Genomic DNA, 27,409 nt, shown 5'->3' on the forward strand with positions numbered 1-27,409 from the left:
CTGTAGTACGAGATCTGTCAGTGACAAAGTCCACCTTATATTGTGTCGTTCATGCATATCACAGCACTTGGTTGGACTGACTCGCCTCAACCGCTACCGATAAGAAGCACCTTCATGGGCAGCCATTTTGTGTTGGAATGCTCAACACACATCAGCTCAGGTTCAATTATGAGTGATTTATTTAGCTAAAAAGTAAACAAAGGTTGCCAATTTGAGAGACCTTGATTGAGAATCTGGCCACGAAACCAGGAAAACCCCCAGTCAACTACATCCAGCAGGAGAGAATTATAGGGTGGTACGACTATTTTTCACTGTGGATTTGATCCGTTTTTAAGGAGAATGTTAGGATGAAGTCTTTCACAGTTGTCCATTATGGCTTACCTCTAAGTGTGCAGTAAATTTCAAACTTTTAAGCAATTATGGTTGATTATGTTTATGAACCCCATTAAGGTATGTGTGATTGTAAAATGAGCTATATTGATAGATTTATGAGACCAAAATCTTTTTCATATCTTGCTTCTACTAAATTTTAAATACAGGGAAAATCACTTCTGACACATAAGCAGTGGGCAAAGAGAGCTGTCACAGATGCACACGTGAGTTCTGATGACTGGTTGCACACCATGAAGTAAAACAAGATTAGCAGTTGCCTATGCTAAAATCTGGATCCTAAACCAGGCAAATCTCAGAGCAAAAGGTCACATGAGACAAATTGAAAATCTGGATCCTAAAGCAGGCACAGATGTGTTTCGACCCTTACTGTATCTCTTTGGTCCGTCCTCCAAGCAGAATGACAGCGTTAATGTGGCGTCATCTTCGAAAAACTCGGTAGAAAAGGCATCCCACCAGAGGTTGTCACTCTCCTGAAATGGAAGACAAGAAGTGTCAATCACACGTATGGATACCAGTTCAGATATCTAGCTCATCTTGCCTACACTAGATCCACCATCTTTGAGTAATGACTTTAAGCAAGTGTTGCATTTCTTGTGGTTCTCTGCACAGCATGTTCCATTGATTTCAGTAATGGCTAAACCTCAGGTCTCAAAAATGAACTCTTGCTTGAATTCATGACTCCAGTGTATTATGGTCAGACTGAATGTGGACCTTGGTGTCAACAGCCCTTAGTTACTGAAAACAAGCAAAACCATCAAACGTCTCCATGCAGCCAATATAAGTACAATAAGAGAGTAAATACAAACAGGATGGCAGAATTAAGCATTGTGAAACATATCATATCTTTTGTGCCAACTGTGGGGAAATTATATCAACACTTCTGTGGCCGGCGAATTTTTTCAAGCGTACTGTAATGAGCCATTTTCCAATATGAAAATGTAGTCAAAGCAAACAGTATTTAGCCCAGTGCAAAAGAGGAGTACCAAGAGAAACATACTGTCACATCCCAGGATGTAAGATGTGCTGTGATACAGTACAGACCCATGATACAGTACAATTTTTTATTCTCTTACAGGGAAATGTGAGTGAATACCTTTCTGAACGACCCTGACAAGCACGGTACAATAGGTCAAGACTATTTGTAGTCTAGACTATGTGCAACAACACTTGCTCTGTTCTTCAGCTTATGACTGACATTCACTACAAGTATTTTTCAACAAACACACCTATATGACAATTTCACTGAGTTTCCTATGAAAAACGTGCATGGGGCAGCCGTTTGTGGTCACATTAGAGGTATACCGTCTGCACCCAAACCTACACTGCCCTGAATTACAGTCTTTTCGCCGGGAACAGACGGGGTCATAAAGTCTTTATGTGCGCTGGGCTACACATCCATCCCACAATTCCTCCAGACCGCTCTAGGAAAGGGCACAAAATGTGCAGATGTATGAAAACCTAGGGAGAGCTTCAATCTTACCAAAATGGATAACGATAAGCAACATATTCAAGCATGCATTACATTTTACAATTGATCCTTAGTAATGATCTGATTCTTGAGTGACACAACAGCTCATCGATTTCAGGGACTGCAGAGCTTGAGGCGTGTAAGAATTGATGTGTGAGAATTTAATAGCTTGGTAATAACTGCTTATACTCATTACTATAAGTTATGATAAAGGCCCATAGCAATTACAATACTGTTCTCAATGGCTTTCAGTACATCTGTCAATCACTTATTAGTAATGGAGGAGATGCTGTCTTTATTAAAGGAAAAAAACTATGTTAAACATTTAAAGAGGACCTCAGAAAAAGCCTTGTTCCACATGCACAGGTAGTCCACATGAATTTGAATAAACAGCATGATGCGTCGTCACTTAAGCAAGCATGGGTGACAGTGACTGTGCTCGCATGATACAGTAGCAGCAACAGAACCACCTCATCTCATTTGGTTTTAATCGGTAAATGCCTCACAGCAAGGAAAAATGGCCCCTCCTCCAACAGTATCTATTACTCTCACATGCTAACCATTTTGCTGTACTACTGTTCTTACACAAACCAATGGCTGCTCTCCTATCACGAGTCACAGGCTGTGACAAGGTAACAAAAGTGCTCCATTAATAGGAGAAGTACTTTACACGGTGGTTGTCTGGCTGTAGCACATGCCCTCATGTGTGAGCGAATGCGATGCCCTGACAAACGATGTTGATACAGTGAGGCAGGTTCTGTGCAGTTGAATGTTTGTCCATATCGCTTTCTGTAGGGGCGTCAGCTCTCCTGTGCACCACTAGCAGAGCAGGCTATCACTAGACGCGCTGTTGTGCGTAATGAAGGCAGGCCTGGTGGAGCTCTTGGGGCGCCCCCTATCTGCCACGCCACCTACTGCACCTTCAGCAATGCCACAAATGCAGTGACTTGCTGAGGAAGGCAGTGAATACATCCAGTTGAATCAATTTCACAGATCAATTCATTTAAAGAGGCATAGTCTTCACTGCACATTTACAATATAAAACCACACACACCACTGATGTCTTACTTATACTTGATCAAGGGTAGTGAAAAGTGAGTTAAATGTGATCCAGGTATGATAAAAGGAGTAAGTGTTCAAAGAAATAGGCAGTACGTTTGTACATAACGATGGCATAGTCCCCAAGAACTGTGGAGCTGCATTAAAGCCCACACCAGAGCACAGGATTCAGGGACCTGAGCCAGGAAAGCAGCGGGCGGCTCTGATGCATTAATGTCGAACACAGCAGGACTCCGACACTGGATAATTGACCACAATAGTCAGGCTCGGTCTGAGGGGGCGAATGTGACCGGATTGGTTCAGGCTGTCAGCCGGGGTCACGATTAAACGGCGGAGAGGGACTCGGCAGCCTCCGCGACCTCTGCAGAAAATCCCGCTGTCTGATGACACAAGTCCCCACCACCACGTACTAATGAAACATACTAACTAACTACATACAGAACTATATATTTTTTCCTGTTTTTAGTATTTTTTTTTTAGTATGACTACAGAACAGTTCACTTTCCCTCATTTGAACATGAAATCAAGCAGTCTACAACAAACAGTCATACTAAAGGTATATTACTTTTTGCTAATTGAATATTATAAACACTTTGTTTTTTCCCAGATTTCCTACTGCAAACATATTTCAGAGAAAGCAAATCATCACACAATGACAAACAAAAAATGCAAATACTGAAACATTTTTTATTTTGTTCACAAAAATAAACCTCTGCCGTACCACCTCTCATAACACACACACAGCATGGCTCTACAAGAATCTTTTTTTTTTTTTTAAACACATTTGATCAATTCAATGTGATGCACTGGAGTACTTGAATGACCTTTGTTCTGCCACAGGTCTTCAAATCCAAAATTTCTCTTTCAGCAGGTGAAATCCACACAGTGGGATGGCTCAATGCTTTGGTTTCATTGCAGAGACACATTTCCGATACTGGGGTCAACGTCTGTGATGCTCGCTGGCTTGGATTGCCTTACTTCAGCAGCTGACCTGTGTTCCCTGTCAGTATGAAGCTGTCTCAACACTACACATGCCAAACACATGCACACATACAATATACACACACACACACACACACACACACACAAACGGACAGACACAGACATGCACATACAGACATACACACAAGCATATACACAGACAAACACACACATGCACAAACGTACAAATACACTTTCCGACATCACCTCTTCCACAGGTCAGAGAAAAGGTTTCGGTCTTAACACTTGGACAGGAAGGAAGCGCAGTGACATATGGCGACAAAAATCCTACAGTGCAAGCCTCGAAATCCACAAATGGAAGGATCACGGAAACCATAAAAACATCATCTGAAGTTCTACCATCGAAAAGTATGAATTACTTCACCAAATTCACCTGCAAGAATTCTAGCTTATCTGACCTATAGGTGAACTCGATCCAAGCGCGGCCGGTAACCTGAAAACAAAAAAAAAATCTTTTGAAAACAACCCCGCTTCCAGGAAGAGGACGCTCGCGCTCTGTGACATGCGGCGGCGGCCCAGCCATCCGGCTTCGGGGAAATCCCTCAAGCAGAAAATAACTCGCTCCCAGGATAACCTTTGTTTACCATGCAGGCGCCAATAACCTTCAGCGCAGCTGAGTCCCCGTCTCACGGGCCGGATGGCTTCCCGTCACCCACAAAATGATACAATCTGACATAAAAATCGTATGACAGTGACACCTCACGTCGAGCGGAAGGCGCCCTGTCCCGAGTGACGGGCGTCACGACTGCAATATTGCGAAAACGTCCCACCCCCGAATGAGCACTTCTGAGGAAAAGGTCACGCGAGGCAAATTAAAACTCTGCGTCGTGTTACCGGTGTGACAGCTCGCTGTGATTTTCTAATCGTTTCCTTCCAGACAGGACCTGTGGCACAGAGAACCGATCGTGTACTCTCGCTCGACAGTAGCGATTATGGCGAGAAACAGCTGTGGCGATTCTCGTGTACAGCTACACCGAAACACATTGTTTGGGCCCCTGTTCTGTTGTCCAAGCATTAAGACAGGAAGTGAAGAGAACAGTGATTCCATACAATGTACAGCACAGCGGTAATGTAACTAATTAAGCAACTCCTTCACAGCCCAGAGGAGAATGATTTTGGCGTCTATACTCTTGGCATTTTTAGAGTATTTACCTTTTTTAGCACAACTAGACATTTTTTGGCAAATCTGGCAATGTACAGTAGCCTTCCTGAGGTAACAGTGCTTGCAGAGAGGATATTTTCTAACACCAGCTAAGGAAACAATAGCCAGTAAAGGTGTCTTCAATCAGTGCAACCTGAGGCAATCTTTTGAAAGAAATTACAAGAGAAAACAAATTATTTCTTTTAAGCTGTTGCAATGGTGTTGAAATATACCACATTCATTTACATGAAAAATTACAAAACTGAAACTTCCAAATTTCCAAATTAATTCAGGATACTAAAGAGCTGAAAGAAATATAAAAGTGTCAATTTTTTCCTCTTCAATATGCCCCGACAGCGTTGCTTCCTTTAACACCCATTATCCTCTTACACTCTGGGCAAAGCATGCCAAATCCTGTGCTCTAGCCTTAATTCATTCAGCTCTTCCCTCAGAAAAATACAATCTAATATGGCCAATATGTAACAGTGAGCTGAAGCAGTCTTTGTAAGACGCCACAGCAAATTACCACACGGTGGGACCTCAGGTGAACTAACATGCTTGTCTGTGGCAGCCCAGCTGATAAAGTGATATTGATTTTTACATATCACCCTTGTCAAAGGGATTTATCAATGTGTCAATGCCTGTTCTCATAAGGATAACAGTGAGACAGCTGGGAGGATTTATGTTGGATCCACAGGATTTGAGGGACTGCAGCCTTGTGGCTCGGGAGTAAATAATTGTAACTCCTTCTTGACGATACCTGCTTCACTGAGGGCTAAATAAGCCACACTGCTCAATGTCAATATTGAGTGGCGGTTTCTCGATGTCCCACCTGGGATTTCTCTTAAGATTCTATCACGAGCGAGTGAGAGGCATCCGTATGTGTGTGTGTGTGTGTGTGTGTGCACGCGTGTGCGTGCGAACTTGTGTGTGTGCGTGAGAGAGAGTGTGGCAAAGGTGTACTTCAAACAATAAGACAGATAATAAGACTGCTTACTTTAAACAATAAGATAGAATAAACAATGCTCAAGAAGATAAAATATGTCAGGTTGAGTACAGATGCCAACGTATAACAGAGAAAGTTATAGAACTCCTGGAACGCACAGTTATGTGGGCAATTAATATAAGCATCTTGCTTTGTAACCCCAAAGCTCCACCCCAAAGCACAGGCAAGCAACACCAGACATGTACCCTCTGTCAAAAACACACTGCTACGAAAGCTAGGCTAGTGATTTGCTGCATCCAGTTGCATGGTGCTAGCGACGCAAGTAGTTACTCTGAAACGCATAGCAAAGAAAAACATGTCAGTCCACTCTTAAGTAAACAGGCGGTGATGACAAAGCCCTGTTTGTGCAAGACGCTCAAAACAATGTCAACATCATATTCAAGCCTTGAAAAAATACGAATATGAAGCTGTAAAAGAAAAAGCAATGTATGAAAGCTGGAGCCGATGTACCGCCTGCCTGTCTTTCCCTCGAGAGTTGAAAAACATTACAATTAAAAAACAACAATGGCGATGCCTCAAAAGGCAAGGACGCTTTAATGTACAGTGCGTTGTGCCACATTAGGACTAAGCAATTACATTCTTAGTTAAAAGCAGCTCTGTCCTGGCTCTCATTATTATGTCTTCACCATTTCCAGGCAGATGTAGAGGGCACACAATGTCAGGTGCACTCCACGCTTCCTTTTCATGCAATTCACAGTGGCTCAACTCGAGTGCTCCTTCTCCACACACCGCAGGCCAGAGCGAGCTACGTGTTAGCTTGCCTTATTGCAGTGAAGCTCCGGACATAATCTACATCATGGTATATCGGATTTGCACCATCCACAGAATGGTGACTCTGGGGCGCAGCAAGCCGATGGCACCCCTGGCCACAGATAATGATGCCGTCTCGTCAGCCAGCAATTTTGGACGCGTTATGTGCGGGAAAGCGGTATTGCATCACAGGTCAGGGGAGTCGTTCCCTAAGGTCTTGGCGATTGATCAGACGCGGGAAACAGCGCTGTAGCTATTCGCGGCAGCGCTCTCTCCCAGACTGACTGTGGGGGCGACGTCACAGATGTTTCGCAGATCCGCTTCTGCGGCTCACCTGAAAAAAAACTCTCAAGAGCAGTTGTCTCCACATTCCAAATGACAGTGTATTAAATGAGACAATGATACTGATATTTAGTTTTCAGAGTTAATGCCATTATTCCAGGGCTGTGCGTCTTGGATTTTTGAGAGTACATTCAGTGTCAGAGGTAAAAGGCATTCCTTAAACTGTATGCTATTTTATTCATTTTGTCATCAAAATTGTCATCTTTGATGTCAATCCACTACATATCAGGCAGTCAGTTGGTATAACTGTCCTTGAAATTACTGATACAGGTAGCCCTTCTGAATGATGAAATTTGTATGCCATTTTAAAACCATTGTTGCAGCAGGGCTTGCAATTTGGGACTGCCATGTGGGTCAGAGGATTGATTCAGTTTCTACTGTACTGCTCCAGATGAAACCGCCACTTCATGCTTCAGAGTGTTGGAAGGTGACACCACAGGACTATAAAGTTTCACCAACATTAATATTCATTACTAAACAAGTGAAATAAACAAAGCCTTTTTTAGTCTAAGGTCTGCTATCAAGTGCTATCCTTAAAACATGGGCTAAGGCGAGCAGGAGTGTACCTAAGCACCCTGTTTTCACTAAATTTTGTTGTTCCTTCATACAGTTTTAATTAGCTCCCTTATCTTAGCTCAGAATTAATTAAATACAAAAAGTGACAAGAAACACTCCCCTGACTTGACTTTTAGACAAAAAATGCCAATGCTTGTTTACAATGTAATACATTTACACATATTCAGATTCATTCAATCCTTTAAGTCCTGTGACATACCCACTGGATATTGTGATAATATGAGACCAAACACAGAGCAGCTGAATTTGTGGAAAATTCCAGGGATGTTATCCAAGTCAGTGAAGACTAAGAGTAGTCTTGTATTGCTTGCTTTCGGAGAAATTCAATCACAAAGTAGATTCACCTTCATTTTCAACAACACCACTACAACTCCTTTACCCATTAACTCAAAAATAAATAAATACTGCAAAATGTATTACAAAAAAGTAAAATGCAACAGCTTTTCATCTGTTCTTGAAACTGAGGTCTATCCAGTTCGTTTTTCTTAATTCACGGGGATGATTCATTCAAAGCGCACAGTAAAATTTAAGATGGCTTGTTCTTCAGGCAAAATTAAGACCTCCATGAACCTTTTCAAATGTCAGGACATTTTTTGGTTCCCAAAGCCATTCAGCATCCTCAATTCTGTATCATCTCCGTTGTTCACTAATAATAATATAGTATTTTTTTTAGAGAAAAAAATCCCCTTTGTCACCTTAAAGGCTATTCCGAATCATACGGTGGCATTTCTTTGAGTGAATGATCAGGGGAATGCTGCCGAACCACATTTATGGCTCCTGATCTTTTTGAGGAGACTTTTGGAGAGGATGACTGACGTGGAAGCATGTTAGTGGCATGTGACAGTCCCATGTTGTGGTGCCCCAAATGTCGGAACCGGACGAACGTGGGCTTTAGTGCATCAGGTGTTCTCTGTAAACAAATCAATCATTTACACTCTCCTTAAATCCTAGTCAAATGGGAGAAGTGTCACATTGAGACTTTCAAATGAGGTATGCAGAGTAACGGCAGCTTAAACAGTCAAGCCTTGCTCTTTTTCTAACTGTCAAACGAAGGGAATTCATGCCATAGTTCCAGCAGTTAATGAATGGGCTAAATTCTCAATAGAAATAGATGTAGTACCCTGGCCAATGCCCTCAATGAGATCAATTCTAAATCATTATAATTTATAAATCACCACAATTTTGCACTTTCTTGATAGAAATCTATTCCCTGTTCATTTCTAAATACAAAGGAACTAACAGTATAAATCATTCCACCAACATTCCATAAGTTATTACTTATGATAAAACACTGAGCTAATTACTGGGTTACCTTGGGGCTTATATTTAATCAATGACATATCTCAATAATATCTTGCATATTCATAATCCTACACAATATCAGTGAAAGAAACTAGAGACTCAACTGCCCCAGACTGCTGAGATTTGGGGTAGCTGATAAAATCAACTTACAGTCAGGCCCATGAAAGCTGAGCAATCATGAGATGTTGCTGTGCACTACAAATCGAAAGCTACACCATGCACAACTTGGACGCAAGACCCACTAGTAACTGCACACCACGTGCTACACAATCAACGTGACTCTGAATTTGTGCCTTGCAAAAAAAAAAAAAAAAACCCTCCAAAAAAAAAAAAAAACGGTCACGCCACTTGGCAATTCTCATAACGGTCTGTCGTGCCCAGCGAATTCAAACACGAGAAGCTATTTCTGATTCGCGTGCTGACAAAACAGAGACGTAAATGGAATCGGGAATCGTCTCTCCTATCTGTTATCAGTGCAGCACCGTAGCCTGGAAGGAACTGTGGGAAACTCGCAGGAAAAAGGTGGAAGCATTGTTCCAGTTTCCTGAGGGCCGGCCCCGCTCCTTATTGTTTGGCATGTATTTTTTTTGTTTCAGTCTAATGTGTCGAATCATGCTCTGCCCCAGCAACATCCTCTATCCGGCCGGGAGCTGATACGCCGTTTATCGATCTGCAGTAAGTGCATCGCTGCTAATGCCCGCCTGTCCATATTACCAGCGCTGCTATAAGATCAGGCCGCTCAGTGGCGAGCCAGGAACCACGCACCGATACTACACCTCGGCGGATCCATTTCCGGCAGGCCGCGTTCATGTGAACAGGCATGGCTGAGTGAGGTTAGCGGCGCAGATTACAGCAGAGGACAAAAGCACCGCAAGGGGAGCCAGTGCAGGATGGTGGAAGAGGAACGTTGGGGGGGTGGGGGGGCCTTGGGTTTTACAGCGGGTCCGAGCAGGCGGCATGCCCCTTAGCTCGAGCCGGATCGATCACCAATTTCATATTTAAAGCAACGGCGTGGTAGCCTTGCTTTCCTCATTTGGCAGGGAATGTTGACATCCGCACATCCAGACTTCACCTCCAGACTTGGCTTCCAGACTGGACGACAGAGCGGCCTTCTAGAACCCGAAGCAAATGAACCACACCTTGGGTGCACAACATATCCAGCAGCAAAGCCGGAGCTGGAAGCACTGGATGAGTTTTATGAGGTGCACGCAACAATGATTACGGTGTTGCTCACAGAGGTTGATATAAAAAATATCCGACAAAAGGGAAGATAACTGAATGCTAAGAAAGCAAGAAAAGATTCCAAATTACTTGAAACAATTTTCACTGTGTGGATCACAAGGAGTGCTCTGTAAAGACACTGGCACTCCTCTGAGACCGCAAACAACATTGCAATCTCTACAAAGTCAAGAGCCATAATCTGTTCCATTATATACACTGATAGGTACGGAAATGCAGATTAAAACAAGAGTAGTTAAACCTTTGGGGAGAGAGAATATCTGATACTGGAAATATAATAGGATCTTACCTCAATGGCCAGGGATAGCAGTAACAAGACCGGTTCAACAACGGTTTTATTTCATCACTTGCACTCACAATCTTGCTGATCAACTCTCTCACCCTTACTGATGGAAATTTGGTGTAAGCATTGTATGCACCTCAGGAGTCTTCATTTATTATGAGCTGAACTGACATATCAGGTGAAAATCTGCAATCAAAATTTCTGTGTATTCCACAAACCAATTAAGAATACTGTATGTTGTTTTTGTATGATACCAAAATGAGACATCATATAACCTATTTGGATCACAAAAAAAATTGGACTGCAAAAATATTACGTTTTTATTCACCTCTACATACAGTAAAGATACTATGTGGTGTGTTCACATGCACACCTTTTGTTACTTATTGATCACATTTCAAATTGTTATACAGGAACTTTTAGGAATCAAAGCATTTTCCACAGGCAAACTGAAAATACCCCATTTTGTACAGTTAAATTCCAAACCCCAGTGAATGTATATACAAATAAATAACCACTGAAACTGCCCCCAGTCAAGGGCTTTGCATCAGCTTGCTGTCACAGGACGTAGTGAAACTGACATGGCACACCGGTCAGTTTATCTCAGATCAGATTTTTGGTGAGCAGCTCTAGGTATACTCCATTATTGCTCTTTTTAAAAGGAGGTAAAAATGCTTGCTAATTTACATAAAGCCACTGTACACAAACACATTAGATGCAGTCTGATATTAATCTGGAATGCTATTAAACACAATTGTCCCCCCCCCCTTTACTATCTACAGTCTTCTCACGGCAACATGTTTAAGGCCTGCTCTCCCGCCGAATATTAACGAGATGTATGCTAATGAGCTCTCACAGAGGCTCCTCCTCTGAATGTTAATCTGCTTTTTATTTGCATTCACTGAGGTGTCACGCCCTGCACAGAGGCAGTCTCTCTCATTGAGCGCACGCTGGATCAACAAATTCACACTGCGCGGTCTGGAAACAGTACCTCTGATGTTAAACCTAGTCTGTGTGCATGTGTGTGTGTTCACATAATCACACACTCACACACACACACACACACACACACACACACTCATACACCCACATGCACGCGCGCACACACACACACACACACACACACACACACAAATTTCTACAGTAAAATCTATAATCCCAACTGTAGCGATCCACACAGTCATAACGCAGATATGGCCATGCTCCATGAGACTACCCGCAGCGTAGAAAATCATGGATCATCTCTGGTCTGCATCCTCCCAATCACCCAGCTCCTTCTCCCCTTGTCCTTATTACTGGTGACCTTTCAACTAATGACTCCACTGTCAAACAAGTATAGCAGCTCTGTTCTATCGTGAAAACAGGCCAATATCAAAATTCCACCGGAACAATTTAAGAGGAAAGATATGATGCCAGAAGAATGCTGTGCAAATTCTTAGACTTTCTGAAAAGTCTAGGACGGCACACTCACTGCTGTCTCGGGAGCATGTGTTAACCTCACAGCTATAGATGAGTCCACCCTCCTTCCAGTGTACCTTCTAGCCCAGAATACACCCACAAAACAACCTACCGATCACCCCTTTCCTAAAATCAGCTCTTCAACCTCTCTCAATTTCCCTCCATTTCTCCCTCACTATCACCCCCACCCCCATAACCCATTACATCCTCACTCCCCCAAACGTACTCACTATTCACCCTCCTTCCTGCACTCTCAGACTGTAGCACTGTATTGTGCTGGCTTATTTTCTGTGAGCAAACCAGGCCTGAGTGCACCTTTTCCTTGTGTTGCCCCTTACACCCCCCTTTCAAATGAAAAGTCCCTGCCACAGTTGCCTCAGGCCTGCTCGTGGGGGACATTCGAGGTTTCATCCTTAAAAGGTCTTTTGTTGTTTGGTAACTACAAGGCATTCTCATTGCTCTAAAATAATAAAAAAAAACTTGCATAAACACTGACATATTTCACAGGCAGAGACAATACTAAAATCTCTGATGAAAAACCCCTTTTAATTTTCTTCAGACTTGCTTGCTCAATTAAAGACCCAATGGTACACATTTCTAATACTGGACAAAAAACCAATTCATTACCTCCAAACTAAAACGAAAAATGCAGGGAGACACATTACAACAAAATGTAAGCGTTTTAAATATTACAGGCATGTTAAGCTTGCTTCTCCACAGAAAAATTCTGTACACATTTCAGCACACAATATAAAGCCAGAGTTGTGTCTAAGCCATCAGCTGAAGGAGTACCTGCGTGCTCCAAGGCCTTCCAGAAAACACAAAAAACCGTATCAGGAAACATTTTGATTTAATAACTTTTGAGTTTAAGGCCTCTGGTACTGTGTCACGAATTTCAAAACTGGCTGAACTGTTCCCCCGCCAACATTGTCCTGGGGGGTGGGGGTGGGGGGACCTGTCCCACCATACTTTGATGCTTTCTGAACCAGGTGTAAAGTATGATACCCCATACATCACTCAGTTCCATGAAAACAGAAGCTATGTCCTTGGGGGCCCAAATAATGGTATGAGGTACAGACGAAAAGAGGCTGTGGGATTAAGGTGATCCCAGAACAGTGACGGTGTCAGAATCGAGCCTGTGAGCGTTTCTGTCTGATTACCGGGGTCACCTTCTCGCAGCTAACTTCCTGTCTGCCGGCAGCGGCTACTCGATAACAGGAGCAAATTCACTTGCCAAAGCACAAGAGAGGCCCAGTTCCCCCATTAACACAAGGCATGTTCATGACACTCTTCCTTCAGTGTATTATTTATTCACAGGTTTATTAACTTTTATGTGGCTCACTGAGTTACAGTACCCATGCGTAACTTCCCTTATGACTCGAAGCCAGATGAATAGGGTAACGGCAAAGGTGAGGCCCCCAAAAACCCTGGTTATTGATATCTTGTGTAAATTATTTCCTGAACAGTAATGCCGAGCACAGACATAACAGTTTCTTATTATTTCAGCATTACTTTGCAGTTTTGCCCTTAATGCTCCCATAGTAGCAAATTACACAGTCACCAGCGCTATCAGAATTTGAATTATAGGCAGACTGTTCTATCATTATGCCTTTTTTAACCCTGAAACTTGACAAAACAGAATAATTTCAGATAGGGAGAAACCTATCTAACATAAGTGAGAAAGTAACCTAAGCAGCCTCAGAGGTGAATTATTTTTATTTTAGAAACCATCTAATTGTCCTGTCTTGCTCTTTAAAAAGGAATCACATTACTGCCTATCAACCTGCACAGCTGCAGTGAGTATAACTGGCATACCCAAGCATTTCTGTCATTACTCCTTGTAAGGTCAGGGCTTCATGCAACACAGGACGATACAATACAACAAAGCACGCATGAGCCGATATATTTTCAAACGATTACTTTCTTCCTTTTAAAGCTATTTTTTGAAACAATATGCTCTGTCGGTATTTTTCAAAATTGAGATGCCGGCTCCTTAAGCTTCAACAAACAAAACAAAACTGAGGTGAAATGTTTTTGATGAAACACTTAAGTGTATTGTGGAAATGTGTGCTGATTTCATTGCAAACAATCAACTGATTCATCAAAATGTGTCACTTGTGTTGGTTTTTATGTTCACAGTTTAAGTAATGTAGAATCTCATTTTACAGGGGGGATGCTAGCCATTTTTCCTTCTTACTTTTGCTCCCCCTCAGGACAGCCTATTTATTGACATGCCTTTTTGGCCACACCCTTTTTTGTCCTCATAAAGATTCAGACATCGCTGTTGTAATATACGCTTAATTTACCTGCAAAAACAATGACACAGCAAAGCTCTTTACATAAGATTAAAGTGTCAAAAATGCTCTGTGATTGTGACACGTTAAGGAAAAAATGGCTGTTGCTGCCATTACTGTGATTTCCTTAATTTTATCACACAACTTATTCAATGCAAACGCCACATGGCAAGATCTGATTATCATATAGGATGATTGTTCTGTTTTTTTTCACACTTGTGTGCTAACATCTATGGTCAGGGCCTGACCCTTTCCTTAACACAAAGGAATGCTGTTCTATGTTTTTATCTTGTTTCTCATTAACCTTGCATTTGTTTTATTTTTCAGCCTCGGTTCATGGTGACTGAATGTAGTGCAGTGGCCATCCATGCCCATTTAAATGGATACCACAGAACACATAAGCTCTGTCTGAAAGTTTATGTGAACTATGTCATCCTGGCTTCTAAAGGTATTGAATTAATTGTGTTATTGAACCATACTACTTCAGGCAGATTCTTTGGTTAAAAGATTAAGAAAAAACATTAGCTGGTGTGCCATAGAGTTAATGCGGCCTTGGTAACGGATGTAGGGGAGTGGAAGTCTTCGGGGGCTTACACCACTTCTCATGAATAATTCATAATGTTTTGCCATTGCACCTCTGCAACACTGCTTCAGTTTTCTTAAAGCTACAGTGCGCCACACCTCAGTGAACCTACTTCCATATGATGTGAGATTCACACCCTGCTCACACCTATAACACATTTGCAGTGTCTTTTGTGAAATTATATTCGCCATTACAAGTATGTTTGACAACTCATAGAATGTCATCTTGGATACTTGTGAATCTTGTTACAAATTGCTTTGAAACTGATAATAAATAATCATGCGATTTAGTTGTTGGAAACAAGATGATACTGTTATCCAGAGATGTTCATATGTTGAATCTGAAGCAAAAAAAAAAAAAAAAAAAAACTTTCAGGTTTATCTCATGACTAAGTATTCATAACCAAACAGCAAACTCATTTTGGCATGAATGTGACTCTGAGCAAGCCAAATTCAGCAGTAAATTTGTCAATCTGTTATTACCCCACAGAGAGATGTATGACTCCCCAAGTGCTAGTCACAGTATCTGCTAGTCTCTCTTTACTACAGTGACTCAGACATTGCTCACCTAACTGTGGCTATCTTGTCCTCAGCTAACATGCCAACAGTGCTGAAGTTTCCAGCTGTATTGCTCAAACCCCTGCATGTATATTCCATAACTCAGCCTGATCAGAATATCAGAATTTCACAGTATCATTCAATCTGAGGATTTTTTCACGAGAACATATTTCCAAACCAGTTGCCTGTTCACAAGTCAGCAGAAAAGAATATATTTCCCTACACATCATGGGCACAATGTAGTGTGTATGTGCGTCTATACCATATTGATGAAAAATGCTGCACTTTTCACCATTTATTCTGCGAGTGCTCTGTCATCAGAATGAGCCCGGACATGCTTTTCACTACATGCCACAATCTTTACTCCACATGTATTTGCCCAAGCCAGACAATGCTACCACTCAGAACACTTAAAATAAAGCCACAGAAAGGGTGCCTCTTTTGCTGTGACACCAAGGACCGCTGGGAGTGAACTGTATGTCGGCTTCATGAGCCTACCATGTATATCCCATGCATCCCTTTCCTACAGGTTGTTGACATGTTCATGTTCACATTATAACACAAAATGTGGCAATAAACCAGTCACAGATCTTCCCTGGATTACTGAAGTCACACAGACTGAGACTTTACTGGTGTAGGTCACACATCGGAGTGACAAATGATCCTTTTTTAAATCCCTAAGGTGACCTGATTTACAAGCCTCTAAGCACTCAACACAACACTATATTTATGAGATTAGAGCAAGCGTCTAATACAATATGTCTTAGAGACCTCTTCTGCTGCGGTTTGCCTCAGCTACTGCAGTATGCATTTAATCTGTTGTCTTTGTTTTCAGGTTTGTAGATTAGTGGAATATTTTCTTCAAATTCAAAATAATGTTACTCTTGTACATGAAAAGAAAAAAATGGAGCAACAGCCTAGTTACCTGTGGCTATTGTTAAATTCAAATTCCTCTTTAGCACACATCCTGATTCTTAAAAACAGTGTATACAAATTCATTTATCAATTTCTTTCGCTACGTGATTTGAAAGCGGACAATGCCTCTTCATGGTTAATTAGGAAGGTGCCTGGTTTGTTTGAGGCAATTGTTTCCTTGTATGCCATCTATACTATTTTAAATGTTTTTTTAGAAGCATCATGAATTTTCACACCTACCAGAGGAGAGAAGGGACATATAGCATTCAAAATCCTGATAAGCAAAAATGAATCAGTTTTCAAATGCTCCTGGAATAGATGAACATAGCGATTGCTTAGCTGTGTACCTCAGCAATATTTAAACAAACATCCACCTGGAGAAAGCGAGAGTTCAAAGGCCTGTACCCCTTGCTGTAGTGACACTTTTAATTTCCAACAAGGCTTCAGACTGAAATGTCACAAAACAAATAAAATGTGCATAATCATGACCTTTCGTAAACTCCGGCATCATTTCCCATTACACTTCTGAATGATTTCATTTATGCCCAACGGCTACAGTTTTTCACCTTTAAATGAAGTCTGTCTTTTTAAAACAACATTAGCATGTACTGGGCTCAGCTCTTTTCTACAGACTACAATTTTATATAAGTATTAGGAAATTGGATCCATTGTTTTTATACATTTTGATAATTCTATTACAGGAGTTATAACAAGCTGATTTACCTGATGAGTACAGGGGGAGTAAGGTCTTTTTTTAAATCAAGTTTAAGTTTAATTTAAGCGTTGTCTACGATATAAATCGAGACGGAATTTGAAGATCGTACTCATCGTTCATTAGAGTTTAACACAACTGCTGTCAATCATAATTGGTCGTAAGATTCGTAGAAAATAATTTTAGAGTATCAGGTTGTATTTGCAGCATATTGAATATTACATTACGACACAATTCAGTGGTAGGCTAAAGCAGGTATACACAGGTTTAAGCACACCCGGGCAGCTGTGACAATCAATAGAACACAGCTAATCTTTAATTCTGCTTTTTAAAAGAACAATTAAAGGAAACAAATCACAGCTGTAGGTACTACAGATAATGAAAGATCAGCGGTAACGGAGAGGCTGGTGTTTTTCCAGAAATAATGCAGGTACTGGAGCCAGAACCAAGTTGACCTGATTGATTATCACTTAATCAAGTTCAAACTTAAGCATGACTTCTCATATTCACGTTGATTCAATTTCTCAGCCTGCTAGGCTATGAATAAGAAATAAATGCAACGGCATGAGATGATAATTCGCTAGATTGCGGAAAAAACTTATCTGAGCAACGTCACCGACAATGACAGTAGTCATTTTTTCATCATGTAATAACCTTTAAAATGTATACGACTACAAAATTCCTGATCATTTTTACTTCCATGTGAACCCCATTTAGAATGACGGTGTTCAAGCGCGACTGAGAAGATTGGTTAAGGTAACAAACGGTACAGGGCAGTCCACTACAATTGCGGAGTACCAATGTTTTCTGAAATTCCGTAACAGTTATGATTAGGAAATATTCTGCAAAACCGTCAGAGCGATGCCTGACATCGTACACCCTGGCACCTTTAGGCGAATGTGAAGAAATTGACTGATACCAAGTGTCACACATACAAAGTAACGTGAGAGACGCGTGACACCACGACGGACGCGTTGCCATACATGCAACGAACCACGCGCAAACACCACGCACTCAACACTTTGATAAACATCTGCAGCTTAGACTGAAAAACTCACCTCTGTGCGAGACTGAAGCCGTTTATTCATCTCGTAGATCCGGTACTCGGGCTGTACCATGTAGGGTGAGTGCCTTCTATAGAAAGGTCCGAACGGGGAAGAATAGAACGGGTCGTGGGGTGTGCTGGACATATTGTCTGCTCGCCGCGGTTCAGGATACACTGCGCGATTTCAACATCCATACAGAGCACATGGGCTGTTATGTTCAGTGCACACTGCAAGCACTGAACAGCGATCAGTAGTCACACTGGATGCACGTTGCGAAGGAGCAGCTAGCTGCACTTGCAAAAACAGGAGAGGGAGGGACGGGATCAGAGAGGGAAGGGGTGGGGGCTTATTGGATGGCTTCAGGCTGTGCGGTTCGCTCCCAGAACAACAGTTTGTTGAAGGGTCATTTCCTGTCCGTTCCGTGGAGTTACTGGAAAACTGTAATTCGGAAACCGACACAGACATTGAACGGTTTTGGTTTTAATTTGACCGACGGTCCTGAGAGGGACGTCTCTGCAACATTTCAGCGGGATTGTTTAAACTGCTGCGTTTCTTTGCTCGCAGCCCCCACCAGTTGAGAAATGCTTTAAACAATTCATGCACTCTAACAAGTTAGGTACTGTGACTGTGATGTAGGCTCCAATAATGGCACTTCTTAATTACATTGTAGCTGGCAATATGTGCAAAAGTATTTTCTTTTTGGTAAACTCGGAAAGACAGCAAAACATGCTTGAAAAGAGACATTTTAAACAAACTAAAATACTTGTATCACTGCAAGAAACTAACTTTGACAGCTGTTTGTTTCCTTTATTTGCCACTCGTTCGGCTCCTGCTGACAACCAGTCATCACACTTATTTTCAGCTGAAGTGTGAAGTGGGGCAAGCACCCGTTCCAAAGGGCAACAAAATTATCAGGCTACGAAAACAAGGAAAATCTAGTGATACTGTCCTCAGCCTTTTGCGTAATAAGGCATGTAGTCCGATATTTCATGGCTGGTCTTATTCTTTGACAAAAGTATTTATTTATAAAAACAGAATAAATAATCCATACGGACTAAAAATGTGACTGTCTTCAGCAATGGGGGTCATCGCATGCCATGTGCTACAACCTAATGTATGAATATACTATCCCTATCATAAGTAAATACAATACATACAAGAACAAAATACAAATTATTGACGTCTGAACGAGATGCACAAATTAAAAAAATACAATGCACACCCAAGCGAAAGCTAAACGAAGCTAAATCATGTGTTAGAAATACAGAGATATTGGAAAACAAAACCATTAATTCATTAAAATACAGCTGTATGAGGGCCAACGTGAGCAAGATCAAAGACAAATAGTTGGAAAAGCGCATTACCGGGAGCCTCCCCTAAACTGTTTAAGGAATCCTGCTGTATTAGGAATTAATACAGTAGATGCAAGAATGTCAGATGTTTCAACTGTCGTATAAAATGGCTTTTGTGAGTAGAGTTTTTAAAATGTCCGTAGTCATTCCTGAATATTGGTTTTGTTAAACATTACCCATTAACAGCGTATGAAAACTGCTTTGCGGATCATGCAAGCACAAAAGCGGCCCTCATATTCTGCATGACGTTTGATCCTTGCAGGTAAATGACATTAATGTTTATTTTATTCATGCATGCTGTTTTGAACAGCATACTGTGTAAGAAAGTAATAGTTAAGGTAATATTTCAATCACAGATTGTAATACTGTGCACTGCCCATAAGGATATAATCCATTAGCTGCTTGCAGTGATCAAAAATACTGGGACAGAATCATTCCTGTGTTTAAAAACTCTTATATCAAGCAATCTTGAGATAAGAATCATTTTGGACTCACTAACAAGATTTAATACAATACTCTATGGAGTGCAAATCTGCTCAATAAATGGAAGAAAAGGGGGAAAAACACTACAATTTGAATGTAGTGCACCTCTTATGTTGCACGGATTTCCAAAATACCTACCATGTACTCGTACCTAATAGTATGCGGAAAAAAAGTTTTAAAAGTGCCTGGATACCAGAAAAAGCAGTGAAGAATGCTTTCTTGAGTCTTGGTGATATTGTTAAGACTAATCCCAAAAAAGTCTGCTAAGAGATTGATCATTCCACAGCCTACAATGGCTAAGGTCCTAACAGACCATGGGCTTCATGAAGAATGAGGGAGGCATCACGTGACAATAAATGCACTTTTGTGGCCTGCACTGTGCCAATCACAGAAACACTCAAACATAATCAACGTGAGTAAGATGATTATATTATGTTTAATTATTTTATTCAAGAACATTGACTACACCACAGTGTGGTAGCACACACAGTGCTAGCAATTTGCATGGCGACATTCAAATTGTTAATGTTAGTTATATTGTTATTGTTATTTTACCTAATAAATGGTTGCATTACAATACTGTACATTCTAATACATTTTGTTCCTTGTTAGAGGAATTTCGCCACTGACATTTCTCAAAAAATGTTGCTGAAAACAGTCTTCCATTTTATTCATTGCCCATTGATGTGGAATTCTGCTTTTAAGAATTGGTAGATGTAAGAATCAAATCATCCTGGACAGATATAATTGCTTTTAGCAGAGTGCACTGCACTTTGCATAGAAAAGACATTACCTGAGACAGAGAATGAGCTATTGTACATTCATGTCATAGTGAATGTGTTTCACTCTCAAGGACCCCCTATACATCCAAACAAGTCGGTTTTAGCAAATTTTCTCACCTTCAATGGAGACGTTTTAAGCAACCTAGGCCCTAATATATTGGGCTGTGTAAAGAGCAGAGTGTTGATGGGCACGTAGCTTCCCTAGTGGTTGGTAAAAGTATTACACCACAATCAGCCAGTAGAACTATTTTAATTTGCATTATGGCGTGCTAGCATCCTAAGGCTGTGAGGACAGTGGAAGGCAAAGAATAAAACGTTATTGCAAAGCTATTGTTCTATCCTCGCTCAAACAGAGATACATATTCTGCTGCAACAATCCGTACTATTGGTTTGAGTGAGCAAAAATGCAGAATGGCTCCAGAGAAACAAACTAAAGGGGCTTATGTGGTTAAGCTGATAAAGAGAGGGACTGCTGGCATGCCAGAGTGCCTGGGCTTACATGATTGACAGGCAGAAGCTAAGAATAAGAACAAATGATACAAAAACACACGAACAGAATGATATCCAGGGATGCTATATCACTGCCTGTGCAGCCCTCTGAAAAGGAGCAATCTGTGTGCAGGATAAGAAGACCCTGTCTCTCTGTTGCTATTGCATTTCTCTCAGGTGCGAAACATAGCGCAGGCCCTCCGAAATCGAAATCAGGTTAACACACTGAAAAAAAAAAAAACCAAGTCAACAGCGTGTGCCTGCTTGGATGTTTGTTGTAAGACACAGCTATCAATCTATGTATCTTTCTGTCTTTCCATCCTTCTAACCATCTATCTATCTATGCTTCTATCAAGATATCATTTATTTACCCATCTAATCCAGTGGATCTACGGCAAAAGTAACTGGTCTTGTTCCTGGAGGTAATCTCTTCATATTTCTCCATGTTCAAAAAATGTTACAGACCTTTTATCAGTTGTTGATTGATTTCCACTTCTCTGTTTCTACATTTTCAGCCTTTTAACAGTTGTGCATGTGAATGTTAGCACACATTTATGTGCCCTGTTCCATCAAAATAGAGCTTATTTACCATGTCAAAATTGTCCATGGAAGTAAAGTCAATGTAAAGAAAACAACAAAAGTCTAATTAGACCTAAGAACGGCTTGTTGGAATAGCAAGTGCTTTGTAAAGTGTAACCTGGGCTATTCAAAGTGATCCATGCAATGGAGAGAGATACCATTCATTCTAATACAAAATACAAATAATTAGAATCATTGACCTTAGCCACATAGGTAGTTTGAAGCATTCCGCACTGAGAACTCTATCAAAGAATTTTAAGTAGACTGAAAACATGTATCAATGATTAGTTTTCATTACTAAAAGAAGCTATAGCCTTGGCCTTTCCTTATGTCCACAGCAAGACAGAGCAGGTTTGGTTTTCAGGAATGCTTTTGGAAGGATTGATTTTTTCCCCCTTAATAAATTCAGCTGGAGAGCGGTGAATCTCAGACTCTGCCAGGGAGGCAGAGCATCTCTTGGGAACAAGTTGACTGCAAATTAAGCAAGCTCCAGCTCTCCCTGTCTGAAAAAATATTCCTCACTTATTATGTGTACCACAGCGACATGCTATCAGTATTACCAAAATATAAATATCATAAAAGGTTTCTGAACAGCAAACCCCAGACAGCACCAGATAAGACCATATAAGGACACTAGTCTTCCAAATTCAGCTCATCAGTATCACTGATGAATTTGGAGGTTAACTGAGCTGCAGTGAAAATAAATGTATGTGAAATGGTTATGTCAGTTTAAGATGTGTAATAAATTCTGTAACATTTCAGTCCGGTTCTAATTATGTCTGAATTTTAGAAATTAAGCACATTTAAGCTCTATTGACATAATGTCAATGTGGCACTTAAAAACCAAAAAGGCAGGATGTGGGGAAAAAACAGTAAAACAGGACCATGCAGTTATTAATTTTCTTAAAATGATTGTAGAAAAATGAAAAGTATTTAGACAACAATGGCCTGGCAATGAATGTTATCCTTTTTCATTTCTAAAAACTAATTTTGAGCATGAGGGAGAATAATACAAAAGCCATTTTATACTTTGCTGCATTTAAGATATTAATCTAACCTTTAGTGACCAAAATGAGAATTCATCTGTCAAAAAAAGAAATGATAGAACAATGTCTTAAAATTGATGGAAATCTTAAAAGATACACTTCCATCATGAGAAATCAATATGACTTGTGAACCCTTAATTTCCATCTGTGCATGAGACTCCAGCATGAATGAATCAATTCTGTATTGCAACCCACAATACAGTTTACAAAACCAATGTCAAATTTCTCTTTTGGCAGAGAATCAGCAACCGTCTAACAAAGTTGTTAGTCTATTTTCTACAGCTTCTTGGTCTAAGATTGGTGACAAAAATGATGGTTATATGATTTAACCCGCTAGACCCAGGCCAAGTTCACAGCAAGAATAAATTTCAACATTTGAGTTAAGTTGACATGCCTGTTGTCATTGTAATAGATGTATCTCCTATGAACATGCCATCTGGCCTCAACTATTTAATGTCAGTTTGACTGTTTATACTTGTCCTGCCAAACAGGACATTATTTATGGAGGGAAAATGTCTTTTCCTTAACTCAGGATCCATACTGGCCACCATGTTTTGTTTGGCAAGGAAACCACTATGCTTGATGGATACATATGATAGGATCCATTGATTTTATTTGAAATGGACATAATTCAGCATCCCTCAACAGTAGGTTACGTACATCAGTGAGTAGAATGCATATACTTTTTTCATAATTGATAGCAAGTCATAACCATCTTGTCTGATTTATCTGTATTTCACAATTGTTATATGTTCATTGTTTTGCCCCAGATGGCCATGGGTCTCAAAAATAAAGGCTTAAAGCAGACATTTAGAATGAAATTATGTTTGTCTAATAGGAGGAACTGTGATAGTCTCAGTTCAGTGGCATCTCTGATACTTGATGCTAATTAACTCTGAGTCTGGACCCTGTATTATTATAGACCACTGCCATTGCTTGAATGTAGAATTCACAAAACAGTCACATCTCAAATTATTTTCAACCATTTTGTAGTCGTGTAATATAGTGTATAGTGTATGGTATGGTATAGTGTAGCACAGTAGTGTAGTCTGGCCATGCAGTCACTATTTTTCATGGACCACATGAATTGAAAACCGCAGCTTCACCTTGCTATTGAAGACTCAGTACTGCCACTGAAATAGCACAGCACTATTTGATTTCAGTCCTTAACAGTCTGGCTGCAGCTTTGACTTCAGAATTTATACAGTCATTCTTGTCATTTTTCATTTCATTTTTCAAAAAACGGAAGACTTGCTGAAATGTGTTTGTGCAGGTCAAACACAAACTGCACAGCAAAGGGACAGAATGGTCCCCCATAAAGACGTGAAAGGAGGGATTCACTTTCAGCAGAAGCATTTTTCTCCTGGACAGTCTGTTCTGCCCAGAACAGATTGTTAATCTGTAGGCTGATCGCATTGTATGTTTATTGTCTCTCATGCGGTGATGTATTCCTTTAATTGGCTTTGGATTATTTTGCCACACTCTATGAAGCATGGGTGTCAAAGATTTTGCACACTGCCAATATTCTCCGCTTATGTGTTGCAAGAATTCCCAAGACCATGAAATGAGGATTTTTTCCATTGTCTTCTGCCATCAGAATGGATTACAATATCTCTAAATGATAAGCATACTAATGTAATTCAATTTTTGAAAAAAGAAAAAAAGAAATCAAGTCTCAGAAATAGAAAGTGAATATATCTTGATAAAACGGATTTTTCCCCACCCAAAAGCCTGTGGCAACTGGTTAAGTAATTAAAAAATTAGAAAAATCTATTAATACATTTTCAATTAAAATCTGCATTTTTAATATTACAGAGACCTTTCATTCGACATTTCTAACAAGATTTAATTGTTTGCCAAAAGCTATCTTAAGTGAGTGTGATGACTGTATGTGTCAAAAGGAACATACCTGCATATTTTAATATGTGTTATGTGTCTTTTTGTGAAAGACTACGAGAGAAAGAGGTGGATGAGAAGACGTGGGCCAGAAATGCAGAGGTGAACAAAATAAAAACATCTCAGTGAAGACCAAAATGGTTCAGATCACATACAGAAACTAGCCCCTTTTCTGGGCTACTCTTCTCAAGTGTTTCTATGGTAACAAACCGCACGAAGTGTAACTGTTTTGCTGCAGATTTACGTCCAAAACCATCTGCTGCTCTCAAAATGAGGTGGCACAGCATCACACTGAAAATTTTGACTGTATCACTCCTGTAATGTGTGTAATTGTGATGTTCATAGCCATTTAAGCTTCATTTCCTTCACAGAATCTGGTATTTTCTCTATGTAAACAGTTTTTATTGCATATGTTTACACTGCAAGCATTTTCAGTGCTGTGTATGTTTTAGAAAGTATAACTGCTGTTATATTGACTGTACAGGTATTGAGATAAAGGGGAAGTCTGTGTTACTTCTGCCAGTTACAGTAATGATGTATGAGGTACTTCTCTCAACTCAATATCACCTTAGATCAGTGTCAGCCACAATGATCTGGTGTGTTATACAGTATTATTAGACATGCAGGGCAGTCCTTATGTCAAAGTTGGCATTGCTGTGCACTGCAGGTGGCATCTTATTTCATCCATACCACCAATCAATGGAAGGATTACTTCTGTTATGCACAGTTGTTTCATTAAATTTATTCACATTTATTCAAATTTATTCATTTGGCAGACACTTTTATCCAAAGTGACTTACATAGGTTACAGTTCTTTACAATGTTATCCATTTATACAGCTGGATATATACTGAGGCAATTGTGGGTTAAGTACCTTGCCCAAGGGTACAGCAGCAGTGTCTCACCGGGGATCAAACCAGCAACCTTTCGGTTACAAGTCCTGCTCCTTAACCACTATGCTACACTGCCACCCATTTCTTTCGGTGTTTGCCTGGTACTGCCTCTGTGCACCCGCTGGGTGGCAAACACAATGCAAATCATGTGTCAGAGAGGGATTCAGACCTGCAAATGCAACGCAACTACTGCACATGACACAGTTACAACAAGAGATGTGATTAGTTCACTGTGCAAAAGACCCAGGTGCGGGTTAATATATATTTGTCGATTTTCTCCGGACACGTACATTTTTCTTATTTATTTTGGGAGTTTTGGTCTCAGGAAAAATATCTTTGTGACAATATTTTGTTAACAACAAAAATCTTCACCTAATCTAATTTTATCTACCACTCACAACCAACTCGCTGGTATGACATCTAATGTTCAGACCAGTGGTGATGCATCAAAATGTTATAAAATTTATGTACGGAAGAAGTTCTGATCATAATTGTTTTTTCTCTTGTCTGAATCACATCTATGTATTTATGAGCATGCCACTTTGACAGCACCCTTTGTGCATAATTGTTCACACATATTTGGCACTTACATTTATATGAAAAGACAGTTTACAAGTCACTGCAGAGCCGCAGAGGCCAACACAGAACATTAGTGGTGAGGATACTGTGCAGTGGATGGGAAGAGGACTTTTTTTGCAACTTATGCAACATTATAAATTTGGTGCTTGCTGAAATTTACTGTAACTAGTCATTTAAAATACAGCAAACTAAGTGTATAAGAATAATTAAACCTCAGCACTTGCTGAAATGCGTTTAGTGCAAAGTGCATCAAGGTGGAATTACATTTTGCCTTGAAGATGCTGAAAGTTTACATGAACAAAGTGTCAAACATGATACTGTGCATTTAATGGAAAAAAAAAATCACTGACTGTTTAACTTGAAAATAACAGACCCCAATGAACACAATATCACTCAGTTTAAGACAAGGCATCCTCAAATTGGATTTTATTGTTACTTAGAAACTTCTACATTTCTTATACATAATTGTTAAACTTTGTGGCTCACAAGGCTTAAGTTAATTAGGAATATTCTCAGCCTTCTGTGTCTCCCTCCAATTTGCACAAACAAGGTAATGTGTTGTTTTCTACTAAACCAATTACTGAAGCAAATATCTTGGAAAGGTTGATCTAACATTTCTTTCTGTTTTGCCCATAGCTCTAATTACACTGACACTCTGATACATCTTCTCATTTTTTACAGAAATGAGATCAGTCTGCATATTTACCCAGTCAATCTTTTCTCTTTCGGTTTAGTCATTTCACCCCAAGTATCAGCCAGATGAGAGAGCGCATATAATCCAATGAATCAGGCTATAATGTCATGAAAATTCATGTTAAACATGAAATGTATTTTTTCACTTATATTACAGTCATTTGGTATTATATCAAGGTGGCTATCTGCTTCATTTGGTCATTGTCAGTCACTAGACAGGCAGCAGCTTGTTGACTCCAACTTGTAACTTTCTAGCTAGTTGGTCCCAGCTAGGTTGTGTACTCTGCTAATGTAGATTGCATCCAGCTAAAACCGTCAACATTCTTGAAGTTGGTTTGGTGGAAACAGTTATACAGTGAACTGCTTTAAAGACCCCATTCAAACAGGTTTTAGAATGTTAAAATATGCAGGAATGCATAGCTATTTAATTAACTAAACACACCAGATCCAATTGATCTCATTAATCAACTAATAAGAAAATCAATCAATTG

The 27,409-nt window shown here is 40.2% G+C and overlaps 1 protein-coding gene across 7 annotated transcripts in view; it reads right to left on the reverse strand.

The window, feature by feature from the left end:
• LOC118793453 (LIM domain-binding protein 2) overlaps positions 1-18,412 on the reverse strand; it is a 76,067-nt gene extending 57,655 nt beyond the window's left edge. For all 7 annotated transcript variants that reach the window (XM_036551639.1, XM_036551643.1, XM_036551642.1 and 4 more), the window contains exons 1-2: positions 18,139-18,412; positions 761-863 (exon numbers count right to left, since the gene is read on the reverse strand). In XM_036551639.1, the coding sequence (XP_036407532.1) occupies positions 761-863; positions 18,139-18,270 (235 nt within the window). In that variant the 5' untranslated portion in view covers positions 18,271-18,412. The remainder of the gene's footprint in view (positions 1-760; positions 864-18,138) is intronic.
• Between the last annotated feature and the right edge of the window lie 8,997 nt (positions 18,413-27,409).

Source organism: Megalops cyprinoides, chromosome 18 (genome assembly GCF_013368585.1).
Source record: "Megalops cyprinoides isolate fMegCyp1 chromosome 18, fMegCyp1.pri, whole genome shotgun sequence".
NCBI classification, from domain to species: domain Eukaryota; kingdom Metazoa; phylum Chordata; class Actinopteri; order Elopiformes; family Megalopidae; genus Megalops; species Megalops cyprinoides.